At 40.9% G+C, this 19,082-nt stretch overlaps 1 protein-coding gene across 2 annotated transcripts in view; it reads left to right on the plus strand.

The window, feature by feature from the left end:
- Positions 1–5,632, plus strand: part of NRP2 (neuropilin 2) — a 125,134-nt gene extending 119,502 nt beyond the window's left edge. For both annotated transcript variants that reach the window (XM_075829838.1, XM_075829839.1), the window contains exon 17: positions 97–5,632. In XM_075829838.1, coding sequence (XP_075685953.1) covers positions 97–392 — 296 coding nt within the window. In that variant the 3' untranslated portion in view covers positions 393–5,632. The remainder of the gene's footprint in view (positions 1–96) is intronic.
- Positions 5,633–19,082: the final 13,450 nt, after the last annotated feature.

Raw genomic sequence — 19,082 nt, forward strand, 5'->3', positions numbered from 1 at the left:
ACTCTACGCTGCCTTTTTTTTTTTTTAATTCACTGCTTTTATTATGTACTATATATATTATTGGTTCCTAATTTTTTTTTTTTTACTGTATTTTAGGTGACTATGAATCCTACACAACGTTTCCCACAAGCAATGTGGTAACTCCAAGATCTGACAAAGAAGAAAGTTGGCTTTATACTTTGGATCCAATTTTGGTTACCATTATTGCTATGAGCTCCCTTGGAGTCCTTCTTGGGGCTATTTGTGCTGGTTTGCTTCTTTATTGCACGTGCTCCTATACAGGCCTATCCTCTCGTAGCTCTACAACTTTGGAGAACTACAATTTTGAACTTTATGATGGAATTAAACATAAGGTGAAAATGAATCCACAGAAATGCTGTTCTGAGGCATGACGGAATTCCCCAGTCTAGTGATATTGAACACTTGGTGATTCCCATTTAGAAGTCTCCTAGCCATCAATTGTGGTGGCAATGATTTAGCTGTTTCAGCTGCTTTTCTTCATAAGGACACTGAAACTTTGTTTCTACAAACTACAAAAAAAACTAAAGGAAATTGCTTGAGAAGAAAGGAAAATTCTCACTTTCCACCAATGCCTCCCAAAACTCCAATGCCTCCCAGTTTTACAGACCTGATGTATAACTTTTCATGTGTTAGACTATCCTACATATGATATATCTCTATTGAGCAACGATGTGAATTAAAATCTCGTATTCGTGCTGTTAGAGTTAGTGATGCCACTTCAACCTTTGGGAAAACAGCACTTTTACAAAGGACGAGATCAACTTCTCCCAGCACCAAGTGAAGAGGTGCACGACAGCATCGAGACATGAGTAGAAGAGCCTTAAATTTGCTTGTGATTCAGAGCCATTTTCTACAGCCAGGTCTCTAATGAAAGTGTGACCGTCTTCTTCATGCGGTCTAGTACAATTGTTTTTTTTTTCTTTTTTCAAAATGCCTAGAACAAAGGACACATTTTTAAAGGGTTTTATATTCAGAGCTGGCTTTGATTGTACCTTTTATGTATTGTATGTTTGGGTGGGGGCGCGGATGATTACAATTCATGTATTGTTTTCTGCTGAAGCTTATTCAAGTTACAGTCAACCCCGAAACTGCGTTTGCTATCGGTGTGCCGTAGATAGATTTATTAAAGTGCACCTTCCTTCTACAAATATTAGAGACAGACATTTTATATAATGCAAAATTGTATAAATGATGCCTTGGTAATACCAGTGACTTGCTATTGCTTTCCTATGAGCACTGGTTCAACTACAAAATGGCTGTCTTTTCTACATGAAAGTAAGAGAAGCAATTTAATAATATATCTAGTCATTACTTTTCAGGTGAATTACAGACAGAGTACATTGGATTATGGACATTATAATAACATCATTTTGACTGCTGATCATTATCTTGTGTGCATTCACAGTACCCTCTTTTATATGCCGGGAACTTGTCATTGCAGATCCCTGAATAGCTTGTTGGGGGGGTTGTACTAGTGCAACTCCAAAAACTATTTAATTGAGTGAACCTATTGGGAGATTCACTGCTCCCTTACACGATACTACAATAGGAAGGTAAACGGACAAGTCATTCTTCTAGCGTAACTCAAATGGCTGGAGCAAGTATTGACTTTGGGTTAATATATTTATGCCATGAACACATTATATAATATTTTCTAACTATTTTTTCCGTACTTCTGTAGATCACATATCTGGAATCATTTGTCCCACTCCCTAATCTCAAGCTTCAATGGAGTACTTAAATAGGTACTGTTCTTCATGTTAGTAATAAGAACAGTATTTGTAGGTCACATACCCAGGTAGTGTGAAATCATGTCCCTTATTTACATCCAGCGTCCACCAGTCCCATGCCTACAATCTGCCCGTCCAATGCATGAACCGAAGTATGAACAGCCTTAAGCAAAGCATGCTGAGAGTAAACTAAGAGCCACTTCTTAGCTGTGCTTGCCTTAACTATACGTAGCATAACTCATCAGCAATGTGTTTACATGTAGTGGTCATGTAGCATTAGTTCGTATCAAGGTAAATGGCATGCATTTTTAAAGGCTATACCCAACCAATAGGGCACATTCACAAAGTTCAGTTGTGGTGCATTTTAATAAAATCCAAGATTGAATCCAAAAAGTAGGAGAAGTATAAAGTTTTCCATCGCCATTCTCTTCTTTCATTAGGATCCAATCCCAATTTTGGATCTGTTGCTGTGTGAACCTGTCCTTAATATTTCACTGATGTCCAGTTACCAACAAGAATTTGGGACAACAAGTCAAAATAAACCGCCACCAGCCAGCACATTGGTAAAGAATGGTCAGATTAGATGGATACATGTACATTAGGTATTCATAGGTGCACACTCCCACATTTACTAGCACTTAGTAGCAATTATAAGGGGCAGTACCTGGCGTTTTTCTGGTTATGTTGGTGCCTAATTGTTGATTTTTGTTTGTTGGTTTATATTTATGGATTGTAATGCCCAGTTCATTGTACTGTGTATGACTGTTCTTTGGTAAAATAGCAGAAACTAGTGTCTTAAACCTACGATAAGCGGTTTTCTTGTTGTAATTTTGAGTAAGGAAATAGGGGTTGTTTACATATCAGGAGCAGCTATATTCATATCTTTTCCTTTAAACCTAGTCCTGTTTCCTGCTTAAGTGCCTTGAATATTCAGAAGAGGGAACTTATTATTTAATGCCATGATTTCCTGAGGGCCCTTTCAAATGTGAATGTGATCACATGTTTAGGACTTGATTTGGAAAACTAATGTAGTGAGTGTGTAGTTCCTGTTGCCAAAGTATGGATAGATATAGCCATCAGGTGATCATTCATACAGCATATAGGGTCATTGTTCTTGTTGTTCCAGTAATGTCTCTAGCTACACTAAAGAAGTCCACGTAGTACATATAGAAGGTTCATTTTTCCTTATAATAATGGTGTATACTCTTATCACCTTTTGAAATGACAAGAATTCCTTTAAAAAGTTTCTATAGTTTGTACCACAGTGGAAAGAAAAGTGAATGTTGTGTTTCAGTTGCCAACTGTTCAGTGCCTCTATAAGGTTAAAGTTTATACCTGATGCATACAATGCAGCAGGACAGAATTGTATTACTGTAGTTGAAAGTGCAACATTTTTGATGTGTAAAAATTAGTTTGCAAAGTTTTCTTTTTGTTTGTTTGCTTTTTGTACAAATGTGACCTCTATACCACCAGGGCAGCTTACTATGTCCTGCCGATCAGTTATTCGGCTATCTGAGATTGTACTCAGACCTCCTGGTAGTCCTTTACGACCATACTACCATATCTGAATGTATCCCATACAGTTTAACTGATGAAGCCAGTAGGCTGTTCCTCTTGTATGAAGACATTAATATCTTTGAACAATGAAATAATAGAATTTCCCAGCTTTTAGAATGCTACATTTTGGAAGCTGGTGCTGTACTTTTGAATCAAGGTCTTATACACCAATTTCTAATATCCCAAAACTAATTTTGTCTACAAGCACCAGTTTTGGGCACTTTTTAGCTTAAAGGGTTTTGTTAAACTGTTCAATGGGAGAAAAAATAATCCTCTACAATACCATTGCATTAAATGCTTTGTCTAAACTTTGCCCTATATATTTCATTTATGGATGAGTTCAGTGGAGAACCTACATGACTCTGGTGGTTATTGAAATGAATATAAAAGGTGAATAGTATGGAATACGCAACAGGATGCCTACAAAGTTAAATGGGTTGTCTGGGATGATAATCAAGAAAGAACAGGTCAAGGGGGGGGGGGGAATGGCATAAAATAATAAAAGAAGCATTACTTACCTTTTTAAAACCCCTGCTACTCCAGCACCGCCACTCTTGTTCTCCATGACGGTCTTTGCTTCATGTCGACACATGTCGCCACTGCAGACAATCACTATCCTGTTTCTTTTAATCCCAGACTACCCCTTTAATCTATGGGTGTAATAGTCGATCATTATTATGGTTACTTTTTCAAGGAAAAAGAAGGAACTGGTCTTTGTGTATTTTAATGACGTATGCCATATAGATGTCTTTAGATCTTTGAAAAGCAAAGTTTTTTGGCCAATGTTGACGTCCAATTAACCTTCCAGCACATATTGTTATTAATGACATTGTTCTGAATAAAAAATTTAACAATCTGCAACTGTGCAGATTCAGCCATTTTCCGAGTGAATATATACAATGTAGCCAAATTATTCATTAGATGCCAGTTATGCCACTGAGTCAAAATTTCTCCACTGAAATCACCAGCTTTTACTGGTTCAGTGTATCAAATAGCCGTCTACATGGCATTGGATACATTTCTTTTCATTATCGGATTCAGCTGTTTTCTGGATGGGTTACCTGCATTGCTGTACTTTTACCTATGAATTGGCTATAAAATTTAGATTACTTTCCAAAAAATGAATAAAATTAACACATCATATGCTAATGTAAAAAAGAAAGATTTGGCACTTCAAAGCAAATTTTGTTATAATATTATAAACATTTTCAAGCATCTATTTTAATATTTTTTTTTCCAGAATTTATGGGAACACTCCAGGGAAAAATGATACTCTGTGTTATGTCTGGTTCAGGAACTGGGGGGTCGGTGCATGACACAGAGATTCAAAGAACACCAAAGAGAATCCCTGGGTCATTCACCACCCCCTCGGGACCCGTACTATGCATAACACCATATATCAGTTGTGCCTTGAATGTTCCTTTAATATTAAAATAAATAAGACAAGTAAGTATTTTTGTAATTTTGCTATTTCAGTGAATGGTAGGGCTGCCACTCGAGGCCCCACTAAAGTATAAACAGATACTTCACTAGATCTACCCCGTGTTGCCCAGGCATTAGAACCTGGATAAGTATGAAAAAGGCAAATACGAAGAAAGGGCAAACGGCGGGTAGATGTTATCATGGCTCCTCAAATGACCAGCTTCTGTTTTTCACACAAAATGATCACTATTGCGCCCAGCAAAGTCTTACGAATAAGAATGCCCACAGGGTTACTACAATACAGCAGCCCATACAGGACTGTCAGAATGTTTTTGTATAATTGAAGGATCTAGCCTTGCATCAAAAAAATTTTTTTAACTTATGTGTAATGTTAAAGCAGCAATGTAATATACTCCACAAATTTCATATTTTCTTTTCAGGAAAATAAGTAACTCTGCCACTTGAATGTTAAGGGCCTCTTTAAGCAGTTGGTATTAAAGGTGATTATAATTTATAGAATATGTTTTCACAAGCATAATCAGGCCAAGACATAATATGTAAATAATTGATATCAGTACTAACTGTACCTCCCTCTCTATTTATATTTCCCGTCATTCTTTTAAATCTTTATGGAAATATGAGATTTGCATTGAGTATTTTGTTACCTGCTGCTTTTTTAATCCTTCACGGAGGGGCTTGGAACGGCTTGGCCTTGCATGCACCTTTGGTAGCATAAGGGTTAAATGACATCATTCCATTTGCTGGCTGAGCCAGAATGAATGGATTTAAGAGCTTTACTGTGATTCTTTATGTAAAGAATTAGAAATACAATGTAAACTGTGTTATGTCATTTGTATAAACATTTTTTTTAAATAACTATTTAATAAAATAATAAGCCAGAATTTTCTATTGTTGAGTTTTCATTTAATTTTAAACTATTATTGTATGTCTTTCTATTTTTCTGTGATCAGGAAGATGACAACAGCGATTGTTACAGTATTCTGACGATATACCCTGATTTTGCTAAATGCCAGTGCAGCGTACACTTTTTTCCTTAGGCTGTGCCAAGCTGGTATCAGTGTCACCTGCTTACAGATGTTGTTTGAGAGTAAAAAAAAAAGAAATAATGCCTCTCCTGTCCATGAGCGCTGGCTGGTATTGCAGATTAGCTTCATTAAAGAGGCTCTGTCACCACATTATATGTGCCCTATCTCCTACATAAGGAGATGGGCGCTGTAATGTAGGTGACAGTAATGCTTTTTATTTAAAAAACCGATCTATTTTCACAACGTTAGGAGCGATTTTAGTTTATGCTAATGAGTTGCTTAATGCCCAAGTGGGCGTACTTTTACTTTCGACCAAGTGGGCGTTGTACAGAGGAGTGCATGACTCTGACCATTCGGCATCATGCACTCCTCTCCATTCATTTACACTGCACTAGCGATATAGATATATCACTATGTGCAGCTACATACACAAACCCTAACATTACTACAGTGTCCTGATAATGAATACACATGACCATCCAGCCTCGTTGATCTCGCGAGATTTGGTTTCACTTGCCGGAATCTCACAAAAAAAGATTCAGAAGTGTCAGGATTCTGAGTACACATGACGTCCAGGCTGGATGGTCATGTGTATTCATTATCAGGACATTGTAGTAATGTTAGGGTTTGTGTATGAGGCTGCACATAGTGATATATCTATATCGCTAGTGCAGTGTAAATGAATGGAGAGGAGTGCATGATGCTGATTGGTCAGGCGTCATGCACTCCTCTGTACAACGCCCACTTGGTCGAAAGTAAAAGTACGCTCACTTGGGCATTAAGAAACTCATTAGCATAAACCAAAATCGCTCCTAACGTTGTGAAAATAGATCGTTTTTTTAAATAAAAAGCATTACTGTCACCTACATTACAGCGCCGATCTCCTTATGTAGGAGATAGGGCACTTATAATGTGGTGACAGAGTCTCTTTAAAGTGAATAGAGCCGAGCTGCCATATCGGACACAGAACTTGGTCTAAGACTGGTGCACTTTCTAGTAAAAAAATTAAATACCCTTTTTTCTACTCACAAAACATCTTCAATTATTTTCATTATAGGTGGACAGTTACAAAAGGTTTTTATAAAATATTACAAAATTATTTTACTTATCCAAGCTATTATGAGATTGTTTTCTTGTGATACATTTCTCTTAGTGGTAAAAGTTGGTCAACAAAATTCATTGTTTCTTAGTAGGAAAACACCAAAACTTAGAGGAAATTTTTAACAATTTGCATTTTTCTAAATTTGATTGTATCTGCTTGCAATACCACACAAAATAGTTACCAATTAACATTTACCATATGTCTGATTTATATTGGCATCATTTTTTAAATGGTCTGTTATTTTTCTAGCAAGCTTCCAACTTTAGCAGCAATTTCTCACACCTTTGCGGAAATACTGCAAGAATAATAATAAAAAAAAGTTTATACGTACCTTGGTCATGGCAACGCGCCCCTCTCTTTTGAGTGTAGCCTGGGCTCGTGGAACTTGTGGTGCAAAATCATAAGAAACACCAACTAAAAAAACATTTTGTAACCTCAAGGAATTAATCTAGGGGTGATGTGAGCATTTTGACCCCACAGAGGTTTCATAGATTTTATTAGTATTAGCCCAGATTCACAGGAACGTAGAGTATGTCCGTGTGACAGCCGTTAAAGCAACGTCCGTTATAACAACGGCCGTCACACATGTATTTCAATGGGGCCATTTGCATGGCCGTTGTTTCAATGGACCTTGTGAAGGGTTTGTTTAAAAACAGAACATTTACTATTTTGTTCCGTTTTCATCTATGGGGATCCGTGAAAACAATCCGCACGGGGGCACTTCGGACGTGAAAAATGTCAAGTTTTTCACGTCTAAGTTTCCCCACGTTCGTGGCCATAAACTACTGTTTGGACACATGGCTGGGGTCAGAATAACAGAACAAAACCTATGTATTGCAATGTATTATACCTGTCAGTTTTAGGCTGGGTTCACACGACCTATTTTCAGACGTAAACGAGGCGTATTATGCCTCGTTTTACGTCTGAAAATAGGGCTCCAATACGTCGGCAAACATCTGCCCATTCATTTGAATGGGTTTGCCGATGTACTGTGCAGACGACCTGTCATTTGCGCGTCGTCGTTTGACAGCTGTCAAACGACGATGCGTAAAAATACAGCCTCGTCAAAAGAAGTGCAGGACACTTCTTTGGACGTTTTTGGAGCCGTTTTCTCATAGACTCCAATGAAAACAGCTCCAAAAACGGACATAAAAAACGCTGCAAAAACGGCGCGAAAAACGCGAGTTGCTCAAAAAACGTCTGAAAATCAGGGGCTGTTTTCCCTTGAAAACAGCTCCGTGTTTTCAGACGTTTTTGGTCACTACGTGTGCACATACCCTTACACTGACAAGCAGCTTATTAGGCTGGTGGGGGATGGGCAATGGTGTTCTTACCTCTTAGATGCTGCAGTCGCTATTGACCGACCATGGCACCGGAGGAGTTAAATGGCGGGGATCGGAGCTAGCTCCGATACGGCCGTTACCGCTCATCATCCGCTGGTGATAAGAAAGCTGAGCCTGCGCCATCACCGCAGCATACAATTAAGTGCTAACACCTTGCCTTGGTGGCAGCAAAATAATGTCGCCAAGGAGTTAAAAGGATTTCCCAGTAAAAATATCCATATATTAGTAAATAGGTAACAAAGGTTTGGTAAATTATGTTTCATTTACTTAAAGATGTTGGCATTTTTCTTTTGAGTTGAAGTGAAGTGGAGGGGAAAATGAGGATCAGGCATGTTAGATTTTAGCATGCCCATTCCAGAAGTGTCTGGAAGCAGCTAGTCTCCCCTCCTATTGAATGGCGAGCACATCTGTGTATGGAGAGCTCAGCTGAAATAACTGTATTCTTAGGCCCGGTTCCCACGTAGCGTAAACTCTGCGGAATTTCCGCAATGGAATTGTGTGTGGAAATTCCGCAGCATTTAGAGTAACAGCAAAGTGATGAGATTTAGAAGATGTCATGCCCCCGCTGCGGGAAAAAAACGCAGCATAAACGTTAATAACCTGCGGTGCGGAATTTGATTCTGCAGTATGCCAATTTATGCTGCGTTTTTGTTGATTTTCTGGACGCAAAACTCGCAATAGAAAGCCAATTTTGAATTTTTTTCCAGAGTTGCGATCTTTGCGGCGTAATTCAACTTTGCGGCAAAATTGCAACTCCGTGAAAAATAAAAATCATAATTACACAAAACGCCCTCCTTCTTCCTGCAGTCCAGCCTCCTGGGATGACGTTTCATCCCATGTGACCACTGCAGCCAATCACATGCTGCAGGGTCACATGGCCTGCAACATCATCGTACGTACAGAGAAGATGGAGGGGGTAAGTATGAGTGCTTTCTTCCGCAGCGGAAATTCCGTTAAAAAAACTGCACCACAATGTGGTGCGATTTTTCAGACGGAATGTACTGCGGGTTCCAGGTCGGACACGCTGTGTTATATTTACGCAGCGAATCCGACCCGTGGGAACGCGGCCTAAGCTTTTTAACTGGCTTGTCCATCAGTCTGCATCACACAGATTACTCAGATCAAGATCAAATTGGTATTGAGTGGGAGGAGAGAAGGGGAAAGAAATCACAGTTTGTTTTTCTTATATTACAGCCATATTAATAAGATGTTTGTAAAATATAAAAACTAATTTATATAGGAAATGTATTCATATAGCCCTTCTCTTTTCGCATATCGGCACTTTTTACGCCAAACTCAATGGGAAGTTTTAAAACGTTGCCAAAAACGCATTTTGCATGCGTAAATGCGTGCAAAATAAGTGGCATATTTTTTCGTCCTGTTTGTTTTAACACACCCAAAGTACAGGCATTTAGGTACAGTATTTAAAAATGCATCATAAAAAGCGTCAAAATGCGCATGTTCATCAAAAAACAGCATAATAAAAGTGTGCGTTTTTTACACAGGTTATGCGTCATATTTTTCCTGCCTACAAATGACTCCATGTGAACATAGCCTATGGCAGATGCTCTACAATTTTGATTCTGCTATGTTGTTTTATCTTATCATATACATTTTTGTTACTTTCTGCTCAGCACATTTATCTACAGGCTATATTGTACTGGTGCTCTGGTTGTCCAGGTTGTCTTATAGTTTAGGTGAGTTTAATTCTCCTCTTATTCACATGGCAATATTTAGGTCAGTATTTGTAAGCCAAAACCAGGAGTAGGTCTATAACATGGAAAGAGGTACAAATCTTCAACGTTTTGGTTTACAATCAGGCTCCAGGTTTATGTGGGCCCTTGGGTGACACAGACTTAGTAGGCCCCTTTGTGGGGGAACTCACGGCGGCAGTAAAATGGCAGAAAACTTCACTTTGTGACCCCACATAGACGTTAGGCCCTGTTTATGCCCCCATATAGAAGTTAGGCCCCCAGTTTGTACCCCCATAAATTTAGTGTCCTCTGTAGATAGTGCCAAATAGCCCCCCTCCCAGGTAGTGCCACACAGCCCCCTCCTCCCAGGTAGTGCCACACAGTCCCCTCCTCCCAGGTAGTGCCACACAGCCCCCCTCCCTGGTATTGCCACACAGCCATCCTCCCTGGTAGTGCCACACAACCACCCTCCCTGGTAGTGCCACACAGCCTCCCTCCTTGTAAGTAAAGCCTTTGGGGTTCCCTCTAGGGGTGGAATCCCCAGCCAGAGCATTGCCAATGCTCTGGCTGGGGATTTTGCTTCAGGAGAAACCCCTGACGTCACTGTCCATATATGGACAGTGTTGTCAGGGGCAACCTCAGAGCAATAGTCCTGGGCAGAGCACTACTAGCACTCTGCCTGGGACTTATGGTCTGCCCCTGACATCACTGTCCATATATGCAAACTTGAAGGTAAGAGCAGCACAGCTGAGCTAGACCTCACAGGGATCAATTGGTTGCAAGCCTCCAGGGATCCGACTTGTAAATCCTTCAAACATAGGTATAGCAAGGAAAAGAGGCAGCACTCCAAATGGAAAGTATCCAGAAGTGGTTTTTATTCACCCATATGTGTAAGGGATGCAACGTTTCAGCATGGACAGTGATGTCAGGGGCTCCCCAGAGACGGAGTCCTGGAGTAGAGCCACTAGCACTCTGCCTGGGACCCCTTATCTCCCTTTGACATCACTGTCCATATATGCAAACTTGAAGGTAAGAGCAGCACAGCTGAGCTAAACCTCACAGGGGTCAATTGGTTGCAAGCCTCCAGGGATCCGACTTGTAAATCCCTCAAACATAGGTATAGCAAGGAAAAGAGGAAGCCACTTGTAGCGCTCTGCCTGGGACTCCTTCTCTTGTTCTGACATCACTGTCCATATATGGACAGTGATGCTGTGACGACGGCAGCACCATGCAGCCGTGTGGCCCCCCCCCCAAGGGTAGATGGCCCCGGCACTTGCCCGGGTTCGCCGGGTGCTGACGCCGGCCCTGTTTACAAATACTGATGCAAAATGCCGATCAAAAAACGCAAGTGTGAATAAGCCATATGATTTTGATGCCTAACACTAGCCACTTTGTATGTTTTTTTCCTTCATAGCTAGGGTTAACATCACCCACTCTCAATGTTACGTGTCCTGTACCAACATGCTGTTATTAGAACACAGTATGAAAAACGTGGCTGCAACCATTAAATGAACAGTTTATAAGAAAGCCTATTCAGAAAGGTTCAAGTAAAATAAAAGGTAGAAAGCGAGGGGCACTCCACTGTATAAAACCATAGCAGTACACGCAGAAATGATAATGAGAACCATCTCATCAGGAACTAAGGAATCAAGGCTTTTATTGTAGCTGTACAATCCTTTTCAAGACCTTCTCTGGTCTCCTCATCAGGTATTGCAGCTGTAGCATCCAGTAAAGATCTTCATTACACAAAGCTGCTGCGTCCCCAGATCAACTTTGTGAGACTACTGTATTACAAGTTATGCAGAATTGCAGAGGAGGTCATGTCATATACATCCACAATCATTTAGCCTAACATTATTTATTACACATGAATCACTCCTATTATTATGTACCATGATACTAAATTAAGAAAGGCCTTTTCGCTATAGGGAATTATATCCTATATGTAGCTTTTATTTAATAACATGCTACAGACAAGAAATTTTTTTTTTTTTTAAAACTCAGAAAATCAGGCATTTCTAAAGATATAACATTTTTGATTACATGTGACACCCTTTAAATTGACCACACAAAATACTCACGACAGTAGTGCAGCTGCCATAAAAACCTTTCCATAATATCACAGAAGGACTCCAAGCTTTACTGCTGTTTGAAAGAGCTCTTAACTGCTCCATTACCACTATCCATATATCAAGCTACAAGGGTATAACCACAAAATGCATAAAGCGTCATAAGTGAAAGAGGCTTCAGTGAAGACAAAAACCTCAAAAAGTAGTTAGAGAGAGAGGGGGGGGGAGTTGAATCTTAAGGTTCTGATAATATACATTCATCTATATTAAGTTAGTGGACCACATATGAGCATGGTTTGTGTGATATGAAGTCAAATTCCTGATTTATAGTGATTCATGGCAACACATAACTGTGATTGTCAGGTTATTTTTACGGAACGTAGGTCAGTTTACTTTTTCACATATATTTTTTTCTGATCTCTTATCTTAACTTTTTAGGTTCCATCATACATTAGTCACTTGGAAAACCCTAATTAATTTGTGAAAGTTTAATATTATTGATTAACCTATATCGGCCGATGCAGGAGAAATATGAGGCAGCCTACAGTTGATTCCCAGGGGGTTTCAGCTGCCGAACCCGCGGCAATCAATTGTTTGCCTACATGACATCATCTAGGTGACCAGTGCTAGTCGTACTAAGATTCAACCAGGAGTATTGTAGAAGGGATTATCGTATCAATTCATACTGGTTAAACTTAATTCACACATAAAGATTTTGATAGAAATTGTCTTTTTTTTTCTAAATAACAAAGGTACACCGGTTGATAGGGTAGTATACCAGTGAGTCCTTTGTTACAGATCTTTTGTGTAAATAGATAATAAGAATTAAGAAAGGTTTTAAATGTACAGAAGAGGGACTGAGACAAGCAGTTTGCGAAGCAGAAAAATAATATATTAAGAATATATTAAAAACAATGCACAAAATGAGAACAATCGAGGGAGATAGTAAATTAATATTTATAAGAGAAAACAAGAATTAGTGTATTATTTGCAAGGTCAATTTATAACAATTACAGGGAAAAACAGGTAAACTCTCTAATATGGGGTTCAGAAAATTAGTGTGTATGTAAATGAAATACAGGGGGCAGAGTAGTAAACTAAGAAGTGGTTAATGTTTTTTTTAAGTTTTATCAACAATCGTATATTTTAAGGCTAGGTATTCATACTATGCACAAAATAATTACTTAAAGGCTATGTAACCCTTTGTTTTATTTTTAAAAAGTGTTCAATGTATTATGGTTTTTTAAACAACTTTGTAATTGATTTTTGTTAAAAAAATGTTTTACTTTTTCAGATACATTTTCTATGTATCCTAGATACATAGAAGATGTATCTTGTACTCAGAGCCAAATCAGTCAGGTCTGCAGGACTGACGGCTTCGGTGACAGCGGGTCCTGCATGTCTCTGATACGATGCAGGATCAGGGACTGGCATGCCGGTGGGCAGTGGGGCATGTGCCCCACAGGCCGGTCCCCCAGGAGAAGTTTAGGGAGTTGGCCGCCAACTACCACTATAGCAGCCATAGCAGCTACTACGGGGACCCATGGCATGAGGGGGCCCATGCCACCCAGTTTATAACATATAGGGGCCGGTCGGCACAGGACACCTCATGCCCAGTGACGTCGCTATCACCGGGGCGCTTCCCGGTGCTAGTGACTGCCACATTGAATTGTATCTGCATCCTCAGGACGCAGATACAATTGAATAATATAGGCTACAGGCCATGTTAGGACAAAATCCCTGTGCAAGGGTCCCGTCTCTAGGCTGTGGAACTGCTCCGTCCATCGTGGGAACAGGGCTAGGTGAGTACAACTTTGTTTTAATTTGTTTGTAGGGCTGTGTGGCACTGTCTACAAGAGGGGGTGTGTGGCACTGTCTACACAGGGGGGGGGTGTGTCACTATCTACAAGAGGGGGCTGTGTGGCGCTATGTACAACAGGGGGGGCTGTGTAGCACTATCTACAAGGGGGTTATGTGGCACTATATAAAAGATGGGCTTTGTGGCACTATATACAAGAGGTTGTGTGGCACTATATACAAGGGAGGCTGTGTGGCATTATCTACAAGGGAGGCATGTGGCATTATTTACAAGGGGGGCTGTGTGGCTCTATCTACAAGGGAGGGCTGTGTGGCACTATCTACAAGGGGAGGCTGTGGGACGCTACCTAAAAGGGGGGCTGTGTGGCACTATCTACAAGGAGGGGCTGTGTGGCACTATCTACAAGAAGGGGGCTTTGTGGCACTACCTAAAAGGGGGGCTGTGTGGCACTATCTACAAGGGGACATGTGGCACTATCTACAAGGGGGTCTTGTGACACTATCTACAAGGGGGCTATGTGGTACTATCTATAAGGGGGGCTGTGTGGCACTACCTACAAGAGGGGCTGTGTGGCACTACCTACAAGAGGGGTTGTTTGGCATTATCTACAAGGAAGGGCTATGTGGCAATATCTACAAGGAAGGGCTGTGTGCCACTATCTACAGGGGGGAGCTGTGTGGCTCTATCTACAAGGAGAAGCTGTGTGGCCCTATCTACTAGAGGGGGCTGTGTGGCACTACCTACAAGAGGGGCTGTGTGGCACTATCTACAAGGAAGGTCTGTGTGGCACTATCTACAAGGGGGAGCTGTGTGGCTCTATCTACAAGGGGAAGCTGTGTGGCCCTATCTACAAGGGGGGCCGTGTGTGGCACTATCTACAAGAGGGGTTTTGTGCGGCACTATCTACAAGGGGGGCTGTGTGCGGCAATCGGGTTTGAGTGCAAGATATAGCTTCTATATATCCACAATACATAGAAGCTGTAACTCAAAAAGTAAAAAAAGTTTATAAAAAACAATAACAAAGTTGCACTAAATACATAATACATTGTTTTATTTTTATTTTTTAAAAAGTGTTCAAAGGTTTCTATAGCCTTTGAGGTCCTATTAGATGGCCCGATATGGGCAGTGAAAATGATCGCTGATCAACGAAGCAGCTTGTTGATCGGCGCTCGTTTGCTCTTTTCACAAGGAGCTATGATCAGTAATGTATGGGGTCAAACTATTGTTACCATCATGTCGGCAGCACATCTCTCTGCATAAACAATACAATCGCCAGTGAATGAGCATATGCGCGTTCATCGGCTGATCGTTGCCCTGTTTACACACGTCAATGATCAGGAACAAGCGTTCATAGAAACGCTCATATACTCGGTTATTGGCCCATGTAAAAGGGCCTTTTGGCCTCGTTCACATAGATTTTTATGTGGCATTTTAAACTGCATGTTAAAACGCCAGTGATTGTTAAAATATTAAATTATTTTGATGGCATTTGGGCTGGTATCATACATGCAGTTTTTTGAGTCATACACAGGAGTGGATCCAAAACAGATGAGACATATAAGACTTTTCTATATATTTTTCCTTCTTTTGGGATCCACTCATGGTTTGGGAACAAAAAACTACATATAAAACTGCAGTAAAAACTGCATGTGATTTTAGTCTTAGGGTAAGGCCACATGAAGCGGTACTGACCCAGCACTGAACCGCACTGGCACTATGCTTGGCGCAGCTGTCAAATAGCCTGTTAATGGCCACGCATTGTGGGTAAAACGGCCCTTTACCTGCAAAATTGTGCGTTCATAAATAGTGTATTAATTAATTATTTAATTAATTAATTAATTAATTAATGGCCGCCCGATTTTGCAGGTAAAAGGCCATTTTACCCACAACAACATGCGACCATTAACACGCTATTTGACAGCCACGCCAAGCATGATGCCGGCATGGTTGTTGGCTGCACCGCTCTGTGTAGCCTTACACTTACAGTGGCGTTTTTGGTGGCATGTTTTCATTTAGTGTCATTTTGTACATACTTTTTTTCAGCCTTTTTGAATTCTAAGGCTAGATTCACACGAACGTTTTTTCACGTCCGAGGTGCCCCGTGCAGGTTTTTGTTTTCACGGATCCCCATAGACATGTTCTACCATTCAACGGACCCTTCATACGGATGTAAAATACACTCGTGTGAATCAGGCCTTATAGAGGAGCCTATGGAAAAAACGCCACACACAGAGCATGATGCTTTTAGGAAAAAATGCCCCCACACAGTATAATGCACTTTAAAGCACCCCCACACAGTATATTGTTCCCATGCAGTAAAATGCCTCTTTAGTTCCCCCACACATTATTATGCCCCTTTATTGACCCCATACAGTATAATGCCCCCATAGCTGCCTCATACAGTATAATAATAGTATTTAATAATAATATAATATATTATAACCCCTTTAAGAACAGTGTCATCACAAATTATTTTTTTATATGTTAAAAATGTTAGTGCTTTATTAAAAACGTTTATATTCATTTGTGTGTTTGTGTTTTACTTTTTCTTATTTTTACACTTTTTCTTCCCTATGGGGGCTGCCATTTTTTGTTCCATTTCTGTCTGTGTCGATTAACGACACATACAGACATGGAATACGGCAGCCACAGTCCCATAGGGACTGCGAACGGCTCCCGTCCCATTGACTTCCGTGTACGGCGTCTGTGTGGGAACTGCGCATGCGCCGCTCCCACACAGTCCAATTCGAAATTGGCGCCGTCCGGCGCCATTTTCCTGTGGACCGGAAGTCGCGGCCGGACAGTAATATTACTACTTCCGGTCGCGGCTTCCGGATTTGTGCACTTGGACCAGCGGCAGCAAACGGAGCGGACGGGCCGGAGGGAGCCGCGGCGGCAGGAGCAGGTAAGAGATTTCAATGTATGTTCGTGTTTGTGTGTGTTTACTACTGTATGTAAACCTACTACGCTGTGTGTTAGCTCAAAAAATGGCGACACACAGTGTAGGAGGTTACACCGTTCAAACCCCTCGTTTATCCCGGCACTAGCCAGGATAAAGGAGGGGGGGATGCTGAGAGCTCACTAGAGCGAGGGCTTTTAACCCAATGTTGCAATGCTGCAATTTTGGGAAATAGCTCCATCTAGTGACCAAAAATGGGTAGTATTATAAATTAGAAATAATTTATAATATTTCCTGACTCGTGAAAAAAATAAAAAAAATTTGAACAATGTTTAATCACCCACACACTAAATGTTTAATTTTTTTTAAAAAAACATGTTTTTCTGGCAACACATTCCCTTTAAGGACACAGTATTTTGTCCTCTAAGTGTGCCCACCAGTATAATACCCCCTTAGTGGCCCCCACACAGTATGATGTCCCCCCTCCCCTCCCTTGGGTGCCACACACAGCCCCCCCCCTTGTAGATAGTGCTCCCCTGTAGATTATGCCACACAGCCCCCTCTAGATTCTGCCATACAGCACCCCTGTAAATAGTGTCAAACTGCCCCATGCCTACCCCTTGTAGATAGTGCCATACAGCACCCCGCCTCCCCCTTGTAGACAGTTCCCCCAAACAAATAAAACAAAAAATTATACTCCGCTCCCGCGACAAATGGATGAATCCTAGAGTAGGCAGGCGTGATCCATTGACATCATCATGCTGGCCTGCGCAGGGATCCTGTCCCTGCGCCTGATTGGCTGCAAGGCCGAACGGCCTGTAGCCTAGTAAATGCCAGAGTAGGCAGATACCTCACTGCTCTGCCATAGTGTTCAATAATATCTGTAGCGTAATAGTAATAGTAATATTGTTCAATAGTATCTATAGAATGTAGCGTCGCTACCACTGTAGCAGCCAAAGCGGCGCCTCATGCCCTGTGGCGCCGCTAGCAGCCATTATGCCTGCTACAGTGCCAGTTATGCCACTGAGCAGAGAAGGAGCACCCGGGCGGAAAGGCAGCTGCAGAGTCGCCGGGCGCTTCAAGTAGGGGAAGGCAGCCAGCGCAGTGCCCTCTTCTACATGCTGGAGTGATGTGCCCTGTGCGATTGCACAGGCCACACACCCCAAAGGCTGGCCCTGTTTGTGTATCATAGAATTTGTGAACACTATGTTTCTGGATGAAAGAGATTAAGGTGCAAGGCAAGCCCTGATCATTGAACAGTATGGGCCCAAAATTTTGTAATGGCAGCCCTGTCCCCATCATTCAATGTGTTATAACAGGTTTAATATTCGTATAATCTGAAGAAATTCATTAATTGAAGGGGTTTCTGGGTTTTCTTTTTTGATAAATCTTGTATGCGCATGAAATACATACCATAGACTTACGTTACTGATTCTCCTGGATGTTCCACCACTGATGGTTCCTTGGGCTCAGTGATGCTCCTTTATTTATAATCTGGGTCATGTCTGTCATCCATAATAATTTCAGATCACACTGTGGTAATGTGACAGACTATTTTATGGATGATACACTATGATACCCAGTTATAAAAGAAGAATCAGGTACCCAGGAAACCATCAGTGGTGGAACAGCCAAGAATCAGTAATGTTAGTGGATGACTCTGACAACGTTTCTGATGTTTTCATTGTCTGCTAATACAAGCTTTAAAAAAAATACAGAAAACCTCTTCAATTACAGAATAGATCCCTTTCACGTTACCCTGCGTGACCTGCCCCTCACCTCGTCCCTTCTGCTGCTACAACAGGATTTGCAATGGACTGCAAAGTGCACTTCGATTCAATGTGCGCCAATTCCATTAGGAGGAAAGAGGATGGGAAGCCGTCACCAGAATGTATGTATGAACAGTACATAGTGAGCATCTGTATAATACGTAGGTGCATTTAGGTAGTGGATGTGTGTATGTGTGCATGCCTGTGTTTAGTGAGTGTGCGTTTGCTTGCATTATGTAGTGACCATATGTGTCACTATTGTGTCAATATAATTTGGGATTTTTATAGTTATATAGTTACATAGTACGGTTGAAAAAAGACACATGTCCATCAAGTTCAACCAAGGGATGGGAGAAAGGAGAGGAATGATACAAAAATTCTACACATTGATGAAGGAGCTGATATTTTTTTGTTCTAGGAAATTATCTAAGCCTTTTTTAAAGCCATCTACAGTCCCTGCTGTGACTAGATCCTGCGGTAGACTATTCCATAGATTCACAGTTCTCACAGTAAAAAAGACTTGTCGCCGCTGGAGATTGAACGTCTTTGGTTGTATTGTTCAAAGGGGTTGTCCGACGCCAGAAAATGTTCTTAATTGTTTAGCAATTGTA

This window comes from Rhinoderma darwinii, chromosome 6, assembly GCF_050947455.1.
Source record: "Rhinoderma darwinii isolate aRhiDar2 chromosome 6, aRhiDar2.hap1, whole genome shotgun sequence".
NCBI classification, from domain to species: Eukaryota; Metazoa; Chordata; class Amphibia; order Anura; family Rhinodermatidae; genus Rhinoderma; species Rhinoderma darwinii.